The 24,251-nt window shown below is 42.9% G+C and overlaps 1 protein-coding gene across 1 annotated transcript in view; it reads right to left on the bottom strand.

The window, feature by feature from the left end:
• The window catches only part of LOC126455733 (uncharacterized), a 73,966-nt gene extending 52,663 nt beyond the window's left edge, over positions 1 to 21,303 (bottom strand). Inside the window, exon 1 of the mRNA XM_050091502.1 lies at positions 20,858 to 21,303. Within this exon, the coding sequence (XP_049947459.1) occupies positions 20,858 to 21,303 (446 nt within the window). The remainder of the gene's footprint in view (positions 1 to 20,857) is intronic.
• Positions 21,304 to 24,251: the final 2,948 nt, after the last annotated feature.

The raw sequence follows: 24,251 nt of genomic DNA, 5'->3' as shown, positions 1-24,251 counted from the left end.
TTGATTGTTTTGGTAAACATCACTGAAGGAAAAAATTATCCTCGTTAAATTTCTTCACAACAGCATTAATAAAAATAATATCTTAGACAAACCGACTTTAGCACAGTTGCGCCCCCCCCCCCCCCCCACACCACCTCCTTCCACAAACCGATGAAATGTGTCGGCATTTGGAAGGTGTCGTATCAAATTCCGATCCTGCTCAGTACTACAAAATCCACATTAGTTTCTTCGTAAATAATAGAAAGACACATAAAAAATTAACTATTTAAACAAAGATTAAGCACACAATAAATTTGGTGTTCATAAGCTTAGCCGTTCGTTTGCAGCAAATTTCCTACTGCCCAAACTGGTAATGGTTTAAAAATATGCAGAGAATACATGAAAGCATTCCGGCTAAACAACTCAAATAAATTAGCTTTTGCTCCTCACTTAGCTTAATATGAAGACCCAGAGAACAGCGTTGAAGAACACTAAATTTTCCCGAGAAGTGTTCCGATGGCATTGAAGGTGCAGACACTTCTGTTATGAATGAGGCTGAATATTTCTATTCCTCCCTACAATGACGAAGTAGAGTTAAGAAGCCAAAGGTACATGAAATTTTGTACCAATCGAAAGAATACGTACACCGTCATAGTTAACTTGGCTAACCAAAGAGAAAAACGAAACTTTACTACAGAAGAAACCTTGGTTGTACATTGCTACAATTCTTTAGATTTAAGTGTATAGCTTCTAACAAGATCTAGGCTAAGCATTAGAATATTTCAACAGCTACAACAAATGTTATTGTGAATATTCTATCAATGTACCATGTTGTTCAATGATACAGTCCACAAAATCACTTGATTACTGACGTCCTATGTAAACTCATGTCTGGCATCTTGTATTTATTCTAATTTATTCTAGCTCATGCTCAACATTTCACATTTATGATGCTGTAGTGTATAGAGGAAAACCGTTCCTGAAGTGAGTAAATTGCAAAGACCTTTTAGGTAATGTACGAGTTTTTTGTATGAGAAAATAATGAATGTACTGTTGTAGGACAAAAGTGTGAAATTATTACGAGAAATTATCGCTGCTGTCTGCCATGGGTGGTTTTTGCTTTATCTTCAATGATATTCATATTCACGAGTCCGCTCTCTAATTTCGTTAATGATTTGCAACATTGTACTACATCCATTTGTAAATCCTACTTGTTGCGTTGGCTGATGGGTCACATTTTTATGCTTTTGTTGATAATTGTAGTAAATATCTGTACATTACAAAGAAGAGCCTGACACGCGTGCAGTATAATCACTTGTCTGTCCACTTCCTTGTGAAGGACAATGGTTACAGCTTTGTTTCTGTTTGGAAAGCTGTCTTCATTTATTAATATTCTGTAAATAATTCAGCATGTTCCTTTAGCACAATTTTGATAGATAACTTTGAATTTGCAAAGAGTGCTCATTTCGAATGATAAAGAGCTAGAGGACGAGCTCATCGCATCGGTCTTCAACTGGTGTCTGGGGTGTTACAGAGTACGAAAATCCAATTCCTGTCTTAGATGAATGTTGAACAGAATATTGTGCTGAGCAATAACTATGAAATCTGTGATTCTGTAGATAGCCTACCGTCGGCAGATGTGCTTGTAATGAGTTCCAAATTCGGACATGCCTTGAGAGAAATTCTCAATAACGAACAAAATGAGATTGCAAAAAAAGAAAAAGAGGGTGAAGGAGTGGGCAGAGGTTCAGGGCACTCGGTAGTGATCAACGGCATGAGGAAGCAGAAGGCAATGGAAACCACTACATTTGGAGAATACTCAGTATTGTAGAGCACTCAGTATACTGTCGTTTATTGAAACTAAACTACACTTCTCGAACAATCACTATATACACACAAAAACAAATAACTTGTAGACGACCATTCATCATGAGCGTCGGTGAGGTCCGTCAGAGCTGGTCCTAACTTGGCGAGGAACTGGCTCTACTGCGGCTGCGCTGGCCTTATGGAGCCAGCGGAGGCTTGCGGAGTAGTTCAACTTTACCTGTATCTGCGAGGAGACCTCTGCAGAAGAAGGTTCGCATTAGTCTCTAGCAAGTTCTGTTTGTTTTGATGAATTGACTTCCACTTGGTTGCGCCTGCAAGTGCTTGTGTATGTTATAACATTACAAACACGTAATCTGTATCCGCAGCGTATGTGGCCTGTAATTGAGAAGTGTCATGATATTCTCATCATTGTCAAAAGGTTCCGGAATAATGCCCCATTCGGGTCTCCGGGAGAGGACTGCCGAGGGGCAGGTGACCATGAGAAAATGTTCGAATAATCAACGGAAGGATAGCATTCTACGAATCGTGGCGTGGAATGTCAGAAGCTAGAACGTGGTAGGGAAATTAGAAAATCAGAAAAGGGAAATGCAAAGGCTCAAGCTATGTAGTAGGGGTCAGTGAAGTAAAATGGAAAGAAAACAAGGATTTCTGGTCAGATGAGAATAGGGTAATATTAACAGCAGCAGAAAATGATATAATTGGAGTAGGATTCGTTATGAATAGGAAGGTAGGGCAAAGTGTCTATTGCTGTGAACAGTTCAGTGATACGGTTGTTCTTATCAGGATCGTCAACAACCCAACACCGACAACGATGTTTCAGATATACATTCCGACATCGCAAGCTGAAGATGGAGAGATGGAGAAGGCATATGAGGATACTGATAGGGTAGTAGAATACGCAAAGGTAGATGAAAATCTAATAGTCACGGAAAACTGGAATGCAGTTGTAGGGGAAGAAAGGGATACAGGTGAATATGGGCGTGGGACAAGGAATGAGAGAGGAGAAAGACTAATTCAGTGCTGTAACAAGTTTCAGCTAGTAATAGCGAATACTTTGTTCAAGAATCACTAGAGGGGTAGGTGTAGTCGGAAAACGCCGGATGACACAGGAAGATTTTAGTTTGTTTACATCATGGCCAGACAGATATTCCGAAATCAGATACTGGATTGCAAGGCGTGCCCAGGAGCAGATACAGACTGAGATCACAATATAGTAATGATGAAGAGGAGGCTGAAGTTCGAGACATTAGTCAGAAAAAATCAATACGCAAAGAAGTGGAATGCAGAAGTATTAAGGAATGAAGAGATACCCTTGAAGCTCTCTAAGGCTATAGATACAGCAATAGGGAAGACTCCAGTAGCCTACTGGAGTCTTCCTTATTGCTGTATCTATAGCCTTAGAGAACACTTGAAGAGGAATGGACATATCTGAAAAGAAGTTGGAAAGAAAAACGTAGGTACAAAAAAGGTAACTGCGAAGAAACCATGGATAACAGAAGAAATACTTTAGCTGAACGATGGAAGCAGGAAGTAAAAAAAAATGTTCCGAGAAACTCATGAATATAGAAATACGAGTCGCTGAGGAATAAAATAAATAGAAGTGCAGGGAAGCTAAGACGAAATGGCTGCAGGAAAAATGTGAAGACATGGAAAAAGAAATGATTGTCAGAAGGACAGACAACATTCGGTGAGATTAAAAGGAAGGATGATAACAGTAGAACTCCCGTTGCACTCTTAATGTTAAGTTCCATAGTGCTCAGAGCCATTTGAACCATTTTTGAACTTAACAGCTGAGGTCATCAGTCCCCTAGAACTTAGAACTACTTAAACCTAACTAACCTAAGGACATTACAGACATCCATGCCCGAGGCAGGATTCGAACCTGCGACCGTAGCGGTCTCGTAGCTCCAGACTGTAGCGGCTAGAACCGCTCGGCCACCCTGGCCGGCTACTGTTAAGTGCAGAGGAGAGAGCGGATAAGTGTCTAATGTGATAGAAGAAGAAACAGGATTTGAATCAGAAGAGATAAGGGATCCAGTATTAGAATCAGAATTTAAAATAGCTTTGGAGGACTTAAGATCAAATAAAGCAGAAGGGATAGATAACATTTCATCAGAATTTCTAGAATCATTGGGGGCTGTGCCAACAAAACGACTATTCACATTGGTGTGTAGAATGTATGAGTCTGGTGACATAGCATCTGACTTTCGGAAAAGCATCATTCACACAATTCCGAAGAAGACAATAGCACAATCAACTTAACAGCTCGTGCATCCAAGTTGCTTACAAGAATAATGTACAGAAGAATGGAAAAGAAAACTGAGGATGTGCTAGATGACGATCAGTTTGGTTCTAAAAAAGGTAAAGTCACGAAAGAGGCAATTCTGACGTTGTGGTTGATAATGGAAGCAAGACCGAAGAAAAATGAAGACACGTGCATAGGATCCGTCTACCTGGGAAAAGCCATCGACAATGTAAAATGATGCGAGATGTTAGAAATTCTGAGAAAAATAGGTGTAAGCTATAGGGAGAGACGAGTAATATACACTATGTACAAGAGCCAAGAGGGAATAATAAGAGTAGTCGATGAAGAACGAAGTGCTCTGATTAAAAAGGGTGTAACACAGGGATGTAGCCTTTCCCCATGAATGTTCAATCTGTACATCGAAGAAGAAATGATGGAAATAAAAGAAAGCTTCAGAAGTGGAACTACAATTCAAGGTGACAGTATATCAATGATACGAAATGGAATTAAAATTCGAGGTGGAAGGATATCAGTGCTATCCTTAGTGAAAGTGAAGAAGAATTTTTTGATCTCCTGAACGGAATGAACAATCTAATGAGTAGGCCTATTGAATATGGATTGAGAGTAGATCGAAGAATGATACAAGTAATGAGAAGTAACTGAAATGAGAACAGCGAGAAACTTAACTTCAGGATTGATGGTCACGAATTAGATGAAGTGAAGGTATTCAGCTACCAAGGCAGTAAAATAACCAATGACGGGCATAACAAGGAGGACATCAAAAGCAGACTAGCACTGGCCAAAACGGCGTTCCTAGCTAAGGGAAGTCTCCTAGTATCAAACATAGGCCTTAATTTGGGAAACAAATTTCTGAGAACGTACGTCTGGAGTACAGCAATGTGTGGTACTGAAACATGGACTGTGGGAAAACCGGAACAGAAGAGAATAGAAGCATTTGAAATGTGGTGCTACAGACGTACTTTGAAAATTATGTGGACAGATAAGCTAAGGAATGAGGAGGTTCTGCACAGAATCGGAGAGGAAAGGAACATGTGGAAGACACTGATAAGGAGAAGGGACAGAATGATATGACATATGTTAAGACATGTGGGAATGACTTCAATGGTACTAGGGGGAAGTGTAGATGGCAAAAGCTGTAGAGATTAGAATACATCTAGCAACTAATTGAGGTCGTAGGTTGCAAGTCCTACTGTGAGAGGAAAATGTCGGCACAAGAGAGGGATTCGTGGCGGGCCGCATCAAACCAGTCAGAAGACTGCTGACCCCCCCCCCCCCCCCCCCCAAAAAAAAAAAAAAGACCATCAGCATCAATGAAAATTAACAAAGTGCAGGTGATTGACGTCAACATCCAGCCATAGCTGACGCACCATCGCCCACTGTCAACAGAAAGCATTCACTGGGAGTTGAGTCGAAATCAACGAGAATCATTCAAGAAGCGTAAAACTTGTCATCTGTCGCATGTGGTGCATCCCACGGGGAATTTAATTATCTGACTAGCTGAATCCGGTCTACTAAATCTGCAGCCAAAGGCAGTGAATTTTTACCCTAGGGGAGAAGGGGAAGGTAATGACCCTATATTTTCCAAATTATACCCGCGAATCTGTCTTACGAATGTACTGTGTAATTTCGTTGACTAATACTAATAAAACCCAGCGGCATGTTAAACCACGTCCAGTACGGGTACATATAAGGAAAATATACAGAAGACACAAGGAAAAAATATAATATATTGGCCATTAAAATTGTTATACCACGAAGATGGTTATATTTCGCGTCTGTAGCACGCCGACAGGAAGAAGATGCTGTCATATGTAAATGATTAGCTTTTCAGAGCATTCACACAAGGTTGGCGCCGGTGGCGACACCTACAACGTGCTAACATGAGGAAAGTTTCCAACCGATTTCTCATACACAAACAGCAGTTTACCGGCGTTGCCTAGTGAAATGTTGTTTTGATGCCTCGTGTAAGGAGGAGTAATGCGTACCATCATGTTTCCGACTTCGATAAAGGTCGGATTGTAGCCTATCACGATTGCGGTTTATCGTATCGCGACATTGCTGCTCGCGTTAGTCGAGATCCAATGACTGTTAGCAGAATATGGAATCGGTGGGTTCTGGAGGGTAATACGGAACGCCGTGCTGGATCCCAACGGCCTCGTATCACTAGCAGTCGAGATGACAGGCATCATATCCGCATGGCTGTAACGGATTGGGCAGCCCCGTCTAGATCCCTGAGTCAACAGATGGGGACGTTTGAAAGACAAAAACCATCTGCACGAACAGTTCGACGACGTTTGCAGGAGCAAGGACTATCATCTCGGAGACCATTGTTGGGGTTACGCTTGACACTGCATCACAGACAGGAGCGCCTTCGATGGTGTACTCAACGACGAACCCGGGTGCACGAATGGCGAAACGTCATTTTTTCGGATGAATCCAGGTTCTGTTTACAGCATCATGATGGTCGCATTCGTGTTTGGCGACATCGCGGTGAACGCACATTGGAAGCGTGTATTCGTCATGGCCATACTGGCGTATCGCCCGGCGTGATGGTATGGGGTGCCATTGATTACACGTCTCGGTCACCTCTTGTTCGCATTGACGGCACTTTGAACAGTGGACCTTACATTTAAGATGTGTTGTTTGTAGGTACCATGACTGTTTATTACCAAGCTATCATCATTATCTAGATCTAGTTCCTCCTGAAAACCTAGAAATTTTTCAAAATCGTCTTTGTATGTGGATGCAAGTGTAACGTGTCTTGAATGTGTCTATAGTTTTGTCAAACAAATACACATGAACGCAGATTGTTTCACAGATATTGATTCCGCCACACAATGTCTTCAAAATAACACGCGGGGATTGAAACTAGTTATTGATCAACGTCTTTAAGCATAATAATTCCACGAGGTATTGTGTAGCCTATGACAAATATGCGGATTAGAATGGGTGATAAAATTCTCCATAAATTAACCTTCTCTCTGTATAGAGCGCATCATTGTGGCTGGTTCACTTCCTAGGTATCCGCACATGAATTCCAGTTTATGACCAGGTTGCTGGTTAGGTGTTAATGAAAATGCGAATTGGTTCACCCAAGGTTGTAAATGAATTCTACTGCCAGAATTTCGAAATACTTCACATTTTGTAACCGTCAGGAAACGATAGTAATCGAAATCGTCATTCTTCAGTGCACTAGAATGGTCTTTCTTACATCACACCAGCTGACCACTATGTTGTCTCCGAAAGCAATTTTGTTTCCGAGATGGTCCACCTAAACGCCCAGAGTCTCCATGAATATCTAAGTTGTCTGAATACAACTAGATAAAATCACTACCATCGTCGCTTCGAGCAAGTTTCCTTTCTATCTGGGATAGCTGATCACGTATCATATTTAACTCCCGTTCATTTTACCAAATATAAATTGTTTCAAAGCTTGGTATTCTTCTGTTTAAGAAAAATGAAAGTCCCATAAAAATTTCACACATATTAAGAAAAATGAACTGGTAAAGTATTGTCGGAATGCCTGTGGTGGTCAGCAAACTTGTTACTTCTGTAGTTGGTTCGTCAACTTTCTTACAAATTGTACCCAGTTGTCCTTTCCCTACTCCTGATTTTAATTACTGTGCTTCTATTGTTCACCTATTACGCTAATCGTGGTATCAAGATTCTCGTTCTGTTCTTTTACTTGAGTCATCAAGGGACTCGGAACTACACTACTTATCTTAACTAACAAATCCTCTTTATCCGCAGGGTGATTAGTTTCGATATTTGAAATCATCTTATCTACCCTTTTATCTATTTGTAAGCTTGTTTCGTTCTGTGACCGCAGTTCTGTCTCAACATTAAAGAAATAATAGAATGACTAGGGTAGAGTTCATCACTAACCTCTTGCCTTATTTGAACTGACAAATTCTGTATCCGTGATTTTATTTCTTCCTGTGGCTTTTCCTGTTTCCTAGTATTTCCTGCCACTTTTCTCTTTACCTACATCTACATCTACATCTACATACATACTGCGCAAGCCACCGCACAGTGCTGGGCGGAGGGTACCCGTACCACAACTAGTCGTTTACTTTCCTGATCCACTCGCAGATACAGAGAAGGGAAAACGACTATCTATATGCCTCCAGATGAGTCCTAATTTCTTCGTGATCCCCATACGAAATGTATACTGCTGTCAGTAGGATCGTTATGCAGTTAGCCTCAAATGTCGGGTTCGTAAAATTTCTCAGTAATGTTCTCCCAAATGAATGTCTTCTTCCCTCCAGGGATTCCCACTTGAGCTCCCGAAGCACATCCGTAACACTTGCATGCTGATGCAACGTAACGGTAACAAATCTAATAGCTCGTCTCTGAACTGCTTCGATGTCTTCCTTCGATCCGACTTGATACAGATCCCAAACACTTTAGCAGTACTCAAGAACAGGTCGCACTTACGTCTTATATACGGTCTACTTTACAGATGAAGCACACTTTCCTAAAATTCTCCCAGTAAACCGAAGTTGACCATTCGCCTTGCCTACCACAGTCCCCACAAACTCGTTCCATTTCATACCTTTGAAAGACATGACTGTCAAGAACAACACTACTAATGCTGTATCCGAACATTTCATGTTTGTTTTTCCTACTCATTCGCATTAACACACATTTTTCTACAGCTGCCATTCATCACAGCAACTAGAAATTTTGTATAGGTAATTTTGTGTCAGCCTACAGCCACTTATCTTAGACACCTTCCTCACTGGGTTCTACCACTTACGAAGTCTTCGAGCCATTCACATATCTGGGGGCCTATTCCGTATTCACGTACTTTCGTTAACAGTCTGCAGTGCGGCACCGTGTCCAATTCTTTTCGGAGATCAGCTTGTTGCCCTTCATCCACAGTTCGCAGTATACCGTGTGAGAAAAGAGCAAGGTAGATTTCGGACGAGCGATGCTTTTTAAAGCCGTGTAAATTTGTGAACATGACGTTTTCGGTCTTGGAAATTCGTTATAATCTATCTCAGTGTGCTCTAGAATTCTGCAGCAAATCGATGTTGTGGATATAGTTCTCTAATTTTGCGGGTCCGGTCTTTTACCCGTCTTATATACAGTCATCTGCGCTTTTTTCCGGTCGCTTGGCATTTTGCATTCATCGTGAACCTCTCGACCAGCGCAGATTGAGTAAGGGGCCAATGACGTAGAGTACAGTTTACAAAACCGAATTGGTATTCCATCCGGACATGGCGACTTGTTTCTTTTCACCTCTATCAACTCTTTTCTTCCTGTTCCTTCCATCGACAGCAACAGTCCTATTATACTGATATTCCCTTATTCTACATTATTGCCAACAAAAGGCGACACCGGTACAGGTCGCGCAAAAGAACTTGACGCAAAAGAGGGAATCTACAGCTGGCGCCTGAGTTTGTTGTGAAATGCTTCTGTATTTTGGCGTCTCATTTTCCCACTCATTCTTCCTCAAATCCAAACCTCCAGTACCAGTGCCCAATCTATTACTTTGATTCATTAATGAATTAGTTTGAGCCTGCACTTCTATAAGGTTTTTGGAATTTTCAATATCGTTACTGATCTGTGATAACTGTTCGACAAAATTAATTTTACCCAGTGCATAATCCTCGTTTTTGAACTTCCGTCATTCCTCTCACATGAGCACTGGATGTAGTGTTGCTAACTGTTAGTGTTTAGTGCCTTTGTCACAAAAATGAAGTAAGATTTCTATTATCCACAAAAATGAAACTTTCAATTGCGAACTGTCCACGCAAAGATAAATTGTTCCAGATAATGAATTACTAATTAAAAACCCGATAACTAATAAACATCCTGCGTACATGAAACAGAAATTCGTATGATCACCACTTCAGTGACCTCACACAACATAATTTCTTTTTACGAAATGTCACGTAAAAACCCGTACAAATCTCTAAAATAGTACAAACTATGAAAATACAAATAATAATACATCAAGAAAAATGTACATAATTCTTTACAACAACATGCACGCACTCTGCTTTGCTTGTTCATAGTAAGTGTAAAAGTGATAGTTTTAGCTTCACTATCGACACAATACCGTCAACTGATAACGATAATCACAGAATATTCCTAAAACCTCTCATCCTAGGCAGACCGTTCGCCATAATGTAGCTGTTTTGTTTATATTTTTGTTTATGAAAACTGGTTTCTTACCCTTTACTTTAGTGAGTATGTGTGTTGTACTGTTGACTCTGAGTAATGTTGCTGGTTTTCTAACGTAAAGTGTGTCTGGTGAAATGAATCGCCGAACCCATCTCAAACGGTGTAAGCGTATTGCGGTTAACAGTTATATAAAGTAATTAGGAAAAGTAAATCCGAATACTAAAGAAACTGTCCTGTGAAATTCTGTATCGTGCAGTACAGTGAACCGTGGTACATCGCGTGACGCCACACTAAGTGATTAACAATTCCAACACACAAAACCAACACACAAAAAAATGCGCATAAAATTACAAACTAAACTCTGAATGAATAATTATCCTAAACGATTCTCTGAAAATACCCAGTAAATTTATGCAAGCAACCCCATTTAATAAAATTTTAAACGGCAAATAAATATATCCGAATGTAAAACTGCGCAGTAAGAATAAGAATGACTGCATAATAAATGAAATCTAAACTGAACTTAACCTAGGCTGATCCTGAAGATAATTTTGAAATGCTGTGCTTGCCTGTGTAAGATCTGGCTGTTCCTGACTGATGTTAAACTGATTCTAATAAATTTTCATGATTTACCTGGTGACAGGGGAAACTCGGTACTGCCCGAAAATGACGATTTTAAAATACAAAGACACAGCAAATCAGCTAATGAAAGAACTGTGCCAAGTGGAATGCAACAAAAAACAACCATGCTATCCACATCATGTTCTATGCAACTGTGTTCCGCTGAGTGCAGTGCGGCGACACACAAATAGAAAATTAAAAATTATTCCAGCCGATTGTGGCAGTGTGCTACAGCAACCAGTATCGAATTATTGCAGAATACAAAACAGCCATTGTTGCGAAATTATTTAATATCAATGTCACGTTTCACCCTTTTGGGGCATCAAGAGATTCTTTCTAATTTATTGGTTTCTCGTTTAATAGAGAAATAGAGGAAGAGGCATGGTGCTGTCTTTTACGACTACGGAGGTGACTGGATATATAACCGATCCGTCATAAGGCCATATGAAACGCAAAATGGATCTGTAATCAGTCCGCCACAAAGCGTATAAAATGCAACGTGCACCTAGATAAAAGAATAGGAAACGGTCAGTGTAACATCAGAAAGGTACAGGAAGGTGGCGGACAAATTTCAGCGACCATCCCATGTTACCTTGAGCACAAAAACTGACTCTGACGTTACAAAGCAAAATAGAGCCACGGTGACAAAAATAAACGCAGTATGAACCCCGCTAAACACCGTCTCCGTTCGGCGTGCACACAAATAATTTTGTTACAGATCGATATGCTGACACCGCACATAGTAAGGAAAGAGTTACTCAGGTGACGAGCATGACCAGCGTAACGCACAATTTACAGAATACAAAAACTATGTAAAACTAACAGCTTTCCGAAAGGAGGCCACCACCATCTTGGTTGCCTGAAAAGGCAAATTCATATAAAAATTGTGACAGGGAACTGCAGTAACCGGTTTCCAATTATTTCTGAATAAAATACATTTAATCCATTCCCCTGCGTAGTCGTACAAGATACGGCCACTCTCCTTCCTTTGTTTGTTTCTAATTGATTGGTTTCTTGGTTTTATAGGCAGTCTGATCATGCCCCAAAGTCATGAAATGGGTCATAAAGACCAGGTGATTACAATTAAACTTTCCCTATTCGACACGTTATAACACGGAAACTAATTACCGTACGTGTACCAAACTTGGTAGCGTTAATGACAAGGATATTTCGAAGAGAAAGAATGTGGAATCTGTTCAACTGTAACACTTTGAATGTTGTAAGGAGATTTTCAAAACTCTCTATTACATTAAAAACAATATAGCCAACGTAACGCTATATTTTTGCATTGTGTAAAATAGGAGATAAATAAGCACTCGGGTTAGTTAGGTTTAAGTAGTTCTAGGTTCTAGGGGACGTATGACCTAAGATGTTGAGTCCCATAGTGCTCAGAGCCATTTGAACCATTTTCTTTCCAGTCTCGCAGGCAGACCTTGTCTCACAACAATGGTTAGAATCGTGCTCCCATGTTTTGCGCTCAGATTTTTACTCTCGACATCTAAGGACATCGCCCCACATCCATGCCCGAGGCACGATTCGAAACTTCGACCGTAGCAGTCGCGCGGTTCCAGACTGAAGCGCCTAGAACTGCTCGGCCACCTTGAAGATGGAACTCAAGGTAAAGTTCGTGTGCTGTCCTTAGGTTAGTTAGGTTAAAGTAGTTCTAAGTTCTAGGGGATTGATGACCTCAGCAGTTAAGTCCAATAGTGCTCAGAACCCAGGTAAAGTTCGCAAGCATAGCGTAAAGCGCAACTGCAGGGTTAGCCGAGTTTGCAATAATCCCATGTTTTCCTTCTCAGTTAAAGAAGCCTCCTCATCCTCCAAATAATAGTAGTTACTCTCCACATCTAATTAATAAGTATGCTGTGGTTATTAAATATTAATGTAACTTTGAATTGAAGTAAGTTTGAAATTGAAATAATTTGTTAATATGGCACTCAGCCATTATTGGTTGCTATGTCACTGTCATTGTCTGTTATTGGTCATGATGATTTCTAAAGTTTTAAATAGACTTAAGTTATGAAATATCTTCTAACAAGTTATTTAGCAGTTAACATGACCCAAGGAAACTCCTTTTTATTAAATTCATTCATAGTAACAATACTCTTTAGCTGCATGCTGCTACGAATTCCTGTGAGCCAAAAGGAAAAAGGCAGTCATCTAAAGAGGTGAGTGAGTCAGTGTCTCGGTTTTGGCCGTAAGCTTTGCAAAGACAGCTCACGTACTCTAATCCAGTAACTTCCGTTGCAGAACTCAGATTCTCTATCACTTGTAAACTCCTATTCAAAAACGCAGTCAGATAGCTTAGGTATTCATTGTTACATCTTCGATTGTTCCCGTAGTTTTTCATATTCAAATACGCAATCAGATAACTTATCGAAACGTTAGTTGTAAGTATTTCGTGTATCGATCTGTTGACAGCTTAAACGACACTGTGTGCGTGTTGCGTGAATGTCAGATTCTGTGTTGCTTATCGAGTCTACAGTCACAAATGAACATAGGCATATAAGTTGTAGCTACGTTGCATTGTGCTGCTACAGTATATCACACCATTACATACCGGTACCATTACTGCTACAAACGTTTCTCAATATGGCGCCCATCAGTGTCCAGAAGAATCTGAAAGTGCAGGACTGCATTCGACACAGCAGAATGAAGCATGTCCGTCGGTATGCTGGCTACCTCTCTATAGGCTGCACTTCAGATTAGTACATGTGTGAATGTTCCCCTGGTAAACGCTGTACTTCAGGTAGCCCCACAACCCGTAATCACAGTGAGTGTGATCAGCTAATCGTGCCAGCGAAACATTTTGAAACGATCGGCTGATAATTCGATCGTTTACTTATCTGTTTCAGAGAAGCAGGTAAACTTCACGAGTGATGTGCTATCTTGCATGAAAACTGTTGAGTTCAATGCGTCTCTGTCCTGCAGGGTGGGCATGAAATGCTGGCGAAGCATGTCAAAGTAATGCTGGCCAATCACACTGCACGTCTTTCGTCCTTAAGTGCCAACCGTGAGGCAACGACATACGGTGACACGTTCACCACACAGAAGAACTTCATGCACAGTGACTGGAGGTGAATATCCACACACTTGTCAATTCTGAGAGTTCACCTCGCCCATATGAGAAAAATGAGCTTCGTCTGTCCATACGATGGTCCAGCGCCTGCCCTCGTCAACATCAGTCCTTTCGAGAAAGTCAAGAGCGAAGTCAGCATGTCGTTGTGCGTTCTGTGGAACAAGCTGCTGTAAGATATGGATCTTGTGCGGATACCTCCTGAGAATTGGGTGTCCAGTGGTCGTGGCACAGCCAGCGCACTGCCTGGTGAAATAGCTGTTGCTATGGTAGACAACGCTGTGCGCAATAACCGATCGTCAATCACCTTTGGTGCAACCGGTCGTCGGCCTCTTCCCGGAGCGACGCCCAGTTCTCCAGTTGATTCGCACTTCTTCATCACGCTCTGCACAGCAAGTGGAGAAAGAAGACCCTTCCGTAATCCTTTCACCCAGCGATATTCTCGAAAAGCAGCTGCAGTATTCCTGTTGTTTTGATAATAGAACTTCACCAATAATGCCCATCTCCATTTGTCCAAGCTCATGTCGTCACGTCAACAAGTGCTCTGCGACTGGTCAGATGTGTGAGACTATGAATCATGATGACTGATCACGGCATCTGGTGGTCATAGGTGGAACTGGACGGTGGCGCTGTCACGCATGGAAGTCATGCACCCCATACTCTGGATATTAATGCTACCAAGTTTGGGACACGTAATTAGTTTGTGTTATAATGTGACCAATAGGCAAAGTTTAATTACAACCACCTGATATTAACTATTTTCGCAACCAAGACTGTTTTTATTGTGAAATAGAAAATTAAACTTGCTTGAGGAGATGGTGGAAGGAACTCGACTTACTAAACGAATTCAAAGAGACTAGCGTTCAAGACTGTATTACGAACCTCGTTCATTAAAAGTTACAACCATCTTTACAAACATGGCCCTGCCATGAAATTAGTTAATGAAGTCGTAAAGGAGTGATGAATATATAGGAATGAGTCCAAACTATGTGAGCAGATAACCTTGTTCAACCACGTATCGACGATCAAACTGAGCCGAATGAATAAAGAGAAACTCGTGCTGAATATTTGCCTGTTTCAGTAATGATAAATTAGGTGCGAGAAAGTAATGGAGCAAATCAATATTTACAAAATCATATTTCCAAAAAGCAACACCCTTTGCCTTTGCATCTCTGTGTTCTGCTAGTTATTTCCAAACCGCTCAGCCGCATCACCAACACCCGACTTCCTCGCTTACTTCTCACTGAATGCTACACTAGCAACGACCTTGCTACTGACAACCAAAGATTACATCGCTGGTACTCTGAACCTTTGTCACGAGACGTATCACTTACAGAGGACTTATGTTTGAATAATATCCTGTGTAGAAATACGAACGAAGACTGAACTCACGTTTAGTATTCAATGAAAGTGGCGTAAGGTAATAACATTACAGTTTATACCAAGTAGTAAAATGCCTCAGAATCTATATCTAGTGATTCCTGAGGAAGTACCTGACTTTATGACGTTGTATCATACCTACCTAGTGTGTACGGTCTTCACTGGTGAGAGATTCCCCCTTAATCCTTCGTCTTGTAGCTGCCCTAGGTCGATCTGCAGCCGTAAACTTTTCTGACGTAAGATCTTGTTGTTATCTACTGTATACGTCCGACTGTTCGTTATATCTATATCTCAGATGGAGCAGTCATAAACATCTTCACTTTAACGGCGACAAAATTTCTGGTTTTAATACTAGTAATCAATGTTAACTTTTTGCTCGGTCGATCCAATTCATTTGTTGCTGCGTTACCGAAGACAACATAGTTAATAACGTCTTTGGATGTTACTTATTATTTACTAACGCACGCGTAATTATGGAAATCACTTTAGGTTTTTATTAACAACATTCAATAACAATTAAATGATCATGAATGATTGCGTTTTGTATAGAGGGAAAAGGTGGTTCGATCCTATAATTATTCTCAGCAATTACGACAGCTAAAATGTCCGTGATTTTTATAGTTTGTAACTCAAAGATACCATAGCAAGGACTATACATCGATACAGTCATTCGAACTTCGTACGCTTTTACTCTCACGAAGCTAAGTGTCCAGTTCCGTTCATATACTCAGTTTAACATCCCTTTGTATAGTCGGCACGTAATATAATTTAATACTGAGCGCTACTTTCTCTCGCGCATACATTTTCTCACATATTCTTAATCCGTGACCTTACGGCAAATTTTTGTACCGTAAAGGTTAACTATAGTCAACTATCTTGCAGTTTAACAGAAGTGCCCTGACCCCTTCCGTAGCATATCACACGGAAACACCAGTTATATCGTACGCCGCAATTACGTAGACTTATTCAGAGCGTAGAAAGCAAGACAAGAGAGCTAACTAACAATACCTGCACATGGTTTCTGTATGGTAGGATTTAGAAACAAAAGTAGCCGCGTTGAACCCTCTTTGACTTCCCTGAAGCGCTACTTTGCTGTGGGCGTTATTCTGATGAGAGATTATATATCGATAATTTTAATTAAAACTTTTTCAATGCTATTAATTACTACCGATATTATCGATCACCTCTCCGCTATGTGAAAATATCCCTGATAATATTGTTCTTAATTAAAAGAGCGGTTATACTCTGACATGACCCATCGTGGTTTTGTTTCAGGCGTGGATAAATTGCATACTGATGGAAATGGGGCACTCACGATGGCTAAAATTATGACTGAAATAAGTTATTGCGAGAAATTCAAAATTGGAGGTCAGGATGGCGTGATCAGAAACCTTTCCTATATGAAGAAAGTGGACACATCACTGCAGGATGAACTGCGTGAAACAGTGAAGGTCCCATAAGGATACAAAGAAACGAAATAAAACTTCACTGGCTAAGAGCGTATATGACGTTCTTCAGTGACTGCAAAACGGGGTCAAAATTACAACGAACTTGGGGTTACGAGCCCACTTATCAATATGACGTTGCACCCCTGTGGCCTGGATGCATGCAAAAATCCGTTTCGGAATGATGTCATATTGCTTTTGTATTCTCTCTTGAGGCAAACTGTCCCACAATTATTGTAACTGCTCCACAGAATCCTGGATGTAGGCACTTGCACGGAGCTGCCGTGTGAGCTGTCCCACATGTATTCTATCAGCGACAGGTCTGGGTATCTTGCAGGCCTCGTGAGTACCTCCATGTCACGCACACATCATAAGGGTGATTCATCAGCAGTACTTGTTTCCCGATCAGGGTACCACAGAAAATTGAGCCGTTCGTGTCTTTTGGAGTTCCCGGCAGCCTACACGTGTGACGGTGATTCCCTAGTCAGGCTACTGCTAGTTTCCGACCAGTGATCTGAGACGACACAGAATGCTGCGGGGAGTCCGTTACTCGAATGGTTGACGCGGATGTGAAAGGGTTACCATAATGATGATGATTGTACAGGTGGTGATTACCGCGCACTTGAGTTCCGCACAAAGCAAAGACCCAGTCCCTATACAGTCCAAACTCATCGCGTTAAAGAATGTGTCGTCCTCATCATTTCATCATCAAACACCCAGTCCCCGGGCAAAGAAATTCCCCCAACCCGGCGGGAGGGTTATGATGCGCATGGTGCACGATACTGCGATTCTCCCGTGTCCTGATAGGTCGTTAGGTCGTGTTTGCCTGGAACCTTTACGACGATTATGCAGTCCAACATGAGGCCTATGTGACATCCAGTTGCCCCACGAATTGAACTAAATGCACGATTAGACCAGTCGGCCAAATCAGGCGCCACGTACCATAATCAAGGAGAATGCATATCTGGTGTAGAAACAGTATGCATACAGCCATGTAATCCATTACAGTAGATATTTGTACCACGGCATACGTTTGATATTGCTGGCTGAAATACTTACATTATTCTGGGAATGGCAGCTCTCTTTACGTTTAATGTTGAATGATGTCTCTATGCGCTTGATATGGGAGTTCGTTGGGAAATATCGTGTAGAAAACCACAGTATACGTCGTAGCAGTAATGGGTAAAACGTTTTACGGCCCCATTTTTATGTTTCTGTAAACGTTTGAACCTAATTTTCCTGGATATGGTTGGGAGTATCTTGATGAATGCTGCAGACGTGTAGCTACAGTCACTCTCTGAATCGACAACCGAAGGCACGCCCGGGTACACACACACACACACACACACACACACACACACACACATATAGTAGAACCAACAAAGGCGACTCCGAATGGGGATGAAAACTCCTGTTTCTCCCTGTCCACAAAGAAATGAATGTCTCAAGGCACAATACAGCAGATGTGACAGCCCCTTGGAAGTCGCGCTGCAAATCCAAAGCTTTCTCGCGGATTGGCTGCCGCTTTCTACTTGTGCCACCTCGTTTCCCCTCATCACATTCTTTGTACAATATAGAATTGCTTCCAGTACATGGGGGGGGAGGGAGGAGGAGGAGGAGGAGGAGGAGGAGGCTGGCGTTACCGATTCTCTGCCCTACTGTACTCAGGTACTGATCGAGTGAAAAATGACTACAATTACTGTTCTGTACGTGGCCAAAATACTTTTATCTTATCGTCACGATTACTGTGCGACATATTATAACGCAGTATTTTTATGTACATTTGTGTTTAATTAAAATTTTGTCTGTTGATGTATCTTACTCTTTTGTTCTCTCTTTTCATTACATGGAGTATCACCTACGTCGATACGTAATTGGTAACAAACTGTAAAATATTATCCTGTATATTGTCTGTTTCCATGTAACATTTTATGAATATATGAAATGTACGGTGCAAAAACTGTGCTCGGTATTTTATGAAATGCACCGGCACAGTTAGGCATATTAATAACATTTGTAGCATGTATATTAAAACAAGAGTATCACTTTGTTAAAAACAAGAGTGTTTAAATTGACGGGCCAGAATGGGTGCGCAGATATGGAGAGCGTCAATGTCGGGAACTTTATCTAGGTTGCGCAAGAATTGGGAGTCAAGACTTGATTCTGTGAGTTACCTTGAGAGACAAAGAAAAGTGAATATCATGGTGTTTTGTGAATCTGAGACGACTTGAAGGTTGTCGAAACATAACTTAGTCTGCTCCTATTACGTAAATGGCGGACTCTTTCCTCAATGAAAGAGACGACCTTTTGAAAACCACACTTACAGATCAGAACTGAACGCGAGGAAGATTACCTTACTGAGTTCAAAATCAATGTAAAATTTAATTTTGTGCTATAAATTAAACATCCAATCTTAACCGTTCTAATAAGATTTCATCTTGTTTATTTGATTTTTGCTCTTAGATTAAAAGGTAGAGGCCGTCCTCATATGAGGACGCTGGAATTCGGTGAAAAGAATTTTAGGACTTTGAAAGAATGTTGGAACCTGTGAAAAGTTCTGTTTTCTGTTATTATTTTCAGAGCAATTGAAAATAAAGACATACCAACATTGAAAAAGACTCTTCTAACATACTTGCAATCGAAATAATTTGCTTACAGAAATCTTTTAAAATCTTTAAAATAAAAATTTTGGTTACATTTGGATATGTAATGTGTGAAAACACACAACACAGAGCCTTCGGATTTACCATTATGTTCGTGGTTTGGTTGTGCAATGTTTTATTTCACGTCTTCTTTGTTTATCTCGTCTACATGTAAGGTGCACCTTCCCGTCGTGTTTTATACTTCGCAGTAAAGTCATTTGAGTACCAACAACGTTGTTCAAATATGTGACAGCTGTCTGTCTTCTCTACTCTTTCAAGACTGTATAATTCTGACTGTCTTCTGCCTTCTTTCATGGTTATGGAATTTTGACTTTATGATTATGAAGACTTTGTCTCCGGTAAGCAAGCACCTTTACTGAACTCTCATCTTTTTCATTTTCATGCACACGTGGCGGCACCTATAACATAACCAACAAGAGCTGTTACCACCTCTTCATCACCAATCCCTTCGTCATCGACTGCATCTTGAGCATCGAGCGGTACTACTAGTACACCAGTATTAACTTCTTTTTCATAAGGCCTTAAGCTGCTTATTCTAAAATCATAAATGATAACTGCTCATTTATTGACAGCCCCTTTCCCTCTGAGTGCAGGTTTTCTCGGCGGATTTCATACATGAACTCTTCACAGGTTTTCAGTCTAGTAGCGTCGTCGTCTCTTAGCAACATTTCGATGGAATGCGTCTCCATCATCTTCAGGCGAAGTGTCGGGGTACCGTCTCTCTGCTGCTTTTTGACTTTCCTCTCTGTGAGGAAGTTCAAGTGGAAGTTTGTGACCTGTTTGCCTTTACTCCCCTAAGAATCTTGATGAAACTTCTTTCTTGGACTTTTTGGTAATATCTGGAACTGGCAAGGAGTGCCGATAATCCATTTCTTGTCCTTGTCCATGTGACGCTTTTACTTCTTCTTCTTCTTCTTCTTACTGGTGACTGAGGACTGTTCCTCGGTGTTAGTTTGATACGTAGCGTAGTCTGTCTTCAGTTGTTCTCTGTAGTGCAGAGAACAGATTAGACCCTTCATCTGCAGGGTGGTGATGACAGGGTAGGAATTAATGAGCTCATCAGCCTCCCTGGTGAGTCCAATATGACCTTCTGGATAGGTAAGACCCTGATGTGGTGGTGGCGGTTTTGGGTGGTTTTGTGGGACAAAAGGATAGGGATTTTCGTGCTGAGGGTATGTACCGTAGCGAAGCGAACTAGCAATCTTCCTCAGAACAGCACTTGCGCTGTACATGTCCGGAAGCGGGAGGAGTGGTGCTTCTTCCCACTCTTCTTCCTCTTGTGCAGCTGCTTCGGTGTCATTTTGCTGTGTCGCCTCCCCTTCAGCAGGCTCGTCGGTTTGCGTGGCCACCGTTGCGTTCTCTCGAGCAGGAGTCGTCTGGGTGGCGATGTCTTCTCTGGTGGCGGAGTCTTCTTTGGCTGAGCGAAGTTCTACGACAGCACAGCAATCTGACACCGAGCCTCGCCAACATGGCCGTCCTCTCTTGCGCCGTGGCGGATTTGAAGGCGGGCATGGCTTCTTGTACAGCGTCCTTTAGACGCCTGGAGACGTCTTCTTTTGTAGGAGAGACCCCCTCTTCATGTGTGGTGGCCACTTGCTTCTGCGTCGTCTTCTTGTCCGGTCCGCGCCAATTCCTCTTGTAGGCGCAGGAACGGGCGTTCGTCGCGTGTGCGCCGCCACAGTTGACGCAGGTACATGGAGTACTCTTCTCCTTCTTGCAGTTGCGTGTGTCATGTGCTTGCGCACACTTCAGGCACGCGACTGCGCCGCTACTGTGCTTGGCGACGTGGCCAAGTTTTTGGCAGCGAACGCACTGCACTACGGTCTTCTTCTTCCTGTTGCCGGACGTTCCTGCTAGCGTGAGCAGTAACTCCACCAGGACTGCAGCTGTGCGTCCCCTTCCGCGTCCCGACATCTCGAGCAGCAACAGCGACAGCAGCGATCGGTGTCTCGAGCAGCAACAGCTCACCTCCGCAGTCTGAGCGGGAATGTCGGGATATCTGCTGCTCCCATCTATTACTTTCCCCTCTTTGGGGAAGTGTGAGGGGGAGTTTGTAGCCTTTCGGCTTTTACTCCCCTGTGAACGTGTGTGTGATTTTTCTATAGTTTTTGGTGTCTGTGTTTTGTGATGATTGTTGTGTGTGTGTCTGGTACTTGCCTGAGGTAGGCGAGAAGATTGGTGTTATATGGGAAGGAACAGGATTATGGATTGGGTGTTGGGATTTTCTCTTCGACTTAGTCGTCGAAGATCGCCATAGGGCGCTTGTGCTTATCGCGGGACATGTCATACCGACCTAGGGAGTGGATGAGTGCGTTTCCGGATCTGGAAGTTCCCCCACAGAAGGCCCTTGCCAGATCTTGGAAACGCTCTCTCAGGAGTGGGATTTCGGCTGCGGCGTGCAGATCATATATGGGGAATCCAAGAGGTAAACTCAATGCCCTCCTGAGGGCGCGGTTCTGCAGCCTCTGGTTTGTCCAGGTGCTGCTTTGCCGCGTATCCCCAGACAGGGCACGCATACTCCATTACTGGCCGGATCAGGGCCGGGTACACATTTACTGCTACTGGGCAGGGAAGGGAGCTGGTTGTGTTCAGGATAGGGTATAGGATGGACATTCTGGCGCAGCCCTTCCTGTGGAGCTCGTCTATGTGGGGTTTCCACTTAAGACGAGAGTCCAAGGTTACGCCAAGGTACTTGGCGGTTCTGCGCCAGGGGAGTTGGGTTCCATTTAGGTGAAGGTGGAGGTGGAGGTGGGGGGGGGGAAGTTGAGGAGGTTCGCGCCTTCCGAGCCTACGAGTAATCAGCATTGCCTGCGTCTTCTCAGAGTTGATGGTGATGCGCCAGCAACGGGCCCAGGTTTCTGTGTCGTCCAAAACCCTTTGTAGCCTACGAATGACCAGGTCCTTGTTCGCATTTCTCGTGTAGAAGGCTGTATCGTCAGCGTACTGTGCAGTGTGCACCAGGGGGTCGTTGGACTGTCCGCAGTGTACAAATTGTACAATACGGGCCCCAGGACCGATCCCTGTGGCACCCCAGCACGAATACGCCATCTGGTGGAGATGGCAGTTTCTACATTGACGGAGAAAGTCCTATTCGTGAGATAGCTCTTCATCAGCTGAACTATGCTCCTGGGAGACCCTTGTGTGTACAACTTGTAGAGTAGCCCTCTATGCCATACGGAATCAAAGGCTCTTGCTACGTCTAGTAGCACTATCCCGCAGTAGCCTCTGTGGTTGAAGCCCTCTGTGGCTGCTTCAACCATTCTCTTGACCTGTTGAGGGGCAGAGTGGTTCTGCCGGAACCCAAATTGGATATCCGGCAGAATTTGCTCTCTGGTAAAATGTTCTTGTATGGGTCTTAGCAGGAGGTGCTCATAGATCTTGCTGAGAGTTGGCAGGAGGCTAATAGGCCTGTAGTGCTGCGGAAATAGAGGGTCTTTCCCTGGTTTGTGTATCGCGACCACCTCTGCATGTTTCCAGCAAGCTGGGAAAACACGGGATCAAGTAATCTCGTTGAGGACGTTCGCGAGGTGTGTGATTGGTGTTGTGGGAGATTTTTGACTAACTGATTAGTAACACTGTCGTGCCCTGGTGCCTTTTTTGTAGGGAGGGACCTGATTACTCTTGCCACGTCCTCGGGGGCAAATAGTATGGGTTTGTCCTCTGGGTCCTCCTCGGCGTTCAGGAAGACAGTCAGTTGTCGACTGACTACCTCTTCATGCTCCTCATCCTGGGGTTCTGCCGCTTGAAACTGCTTCTCTGAGTCGGCGAGGGCGTTGGCCTTTCCATCATAGCTGTAGACCAGTCCCCACTCGCCATGCAGTGGCGGCATCCTAGCGCGTCGTTTTGTAAACTGTTTGGTCGCTTGCGATAGTGTATGATCGTCTACTTTGAGAGCTGTGAGGCGGTTTTGCCATTACTGGTATCTGTGCTCATTGAGCGCTACCTTCAGATCTGTTATTTATATTTTGTCACCTTTGGCCTCAGAACTGCGTCCCCCGATTTCTGTTTTTAATATCTCGAAGAGCTCGTAATTTTGAGGAAACTCAGCGACAATCGGAGGGAGGTGGTGGGTGAGGTGTTTCTGTTGTGTTGTATGATGTCTCTGGCTCATCAGCCACTGCCTGAAAACTGTTCGGGGTGGGTTCTGCTCCCTCGGCCGCCAGAAGCCTCGGATGGTGAAAGGTTTTCTTCGAAAGCAAGAAGCCCTCCGCGTCCTGCCCAGTTACGCAGTTCCCGTCCAGGACGGTGGTTTCCTGATTCCGTCCCAGGGCGACAACAGGTGCTGCCGGGGGCGCTGGCTCCTCAGAGGGTGTGGGAGTGTTTGGGGTAGGGGTGGGGGTGGTGGACCTTTTCTAACTCTTAAAGTGCCTATCCTTGCAGTCCTTCCTTGATCGCCGCTGTTTGGATGAGGTGGATTTGTGTGTGTGTGTGTGTGTGTGTGTGTGTGTGTGTGTGTGTGTGTGGAGGGGGGGGGGATTTTAGGAATTTGGATTGGGTGGAGGGCTGGGTTGTGGCGGTGTGTTTGGGGAGGATTTCAATCTCCTAACGGGTCTTGTGCTTCTCTTTAGTGAAGTATGCTGTGTAATTTGGGTTATTGGTGGCATTGGCAAGAAGGAGCGGACCCAGGACAAGGGGAGGAGAGGCGGGATCGCAAGCACTGACGATGTATGTGGATGTCGGCGTTTCGTGTGTTACAGCATTTAGTGTTTTTTCTCCATGTCCAGAGCGGAAAAGGGGGCTGCTGCAAAGCCTGCTAAGCACTTATCACAGATGCTAAAACCCTCTGTGGGATATGGTCCACACCATGTGAAAAACTCGGCTGAGTTTGTGAAGGTACTACAGGACATGCGGCTGGAAAATGA

This window comes from Schistocerca serialis, chromosome 2, assembly GCF_023864345.2.
Source record: "Schistocerca serialis cubense isolate TAMUIC-IGC-003099 chromosome 2, iqSchSeri2.2, whole genome shotgun sequence".
Classification (NCBI taxonomy): domain Eukaryota; kingdom Metazoa; phylum Arthropoda; class Insecta; order Orthoptera; family Acrididae; genus Schistocerca; species Schistocerca serialis.
This window is presented reverse-complemented; position numbering and strand designations above follow the sequence as displayed.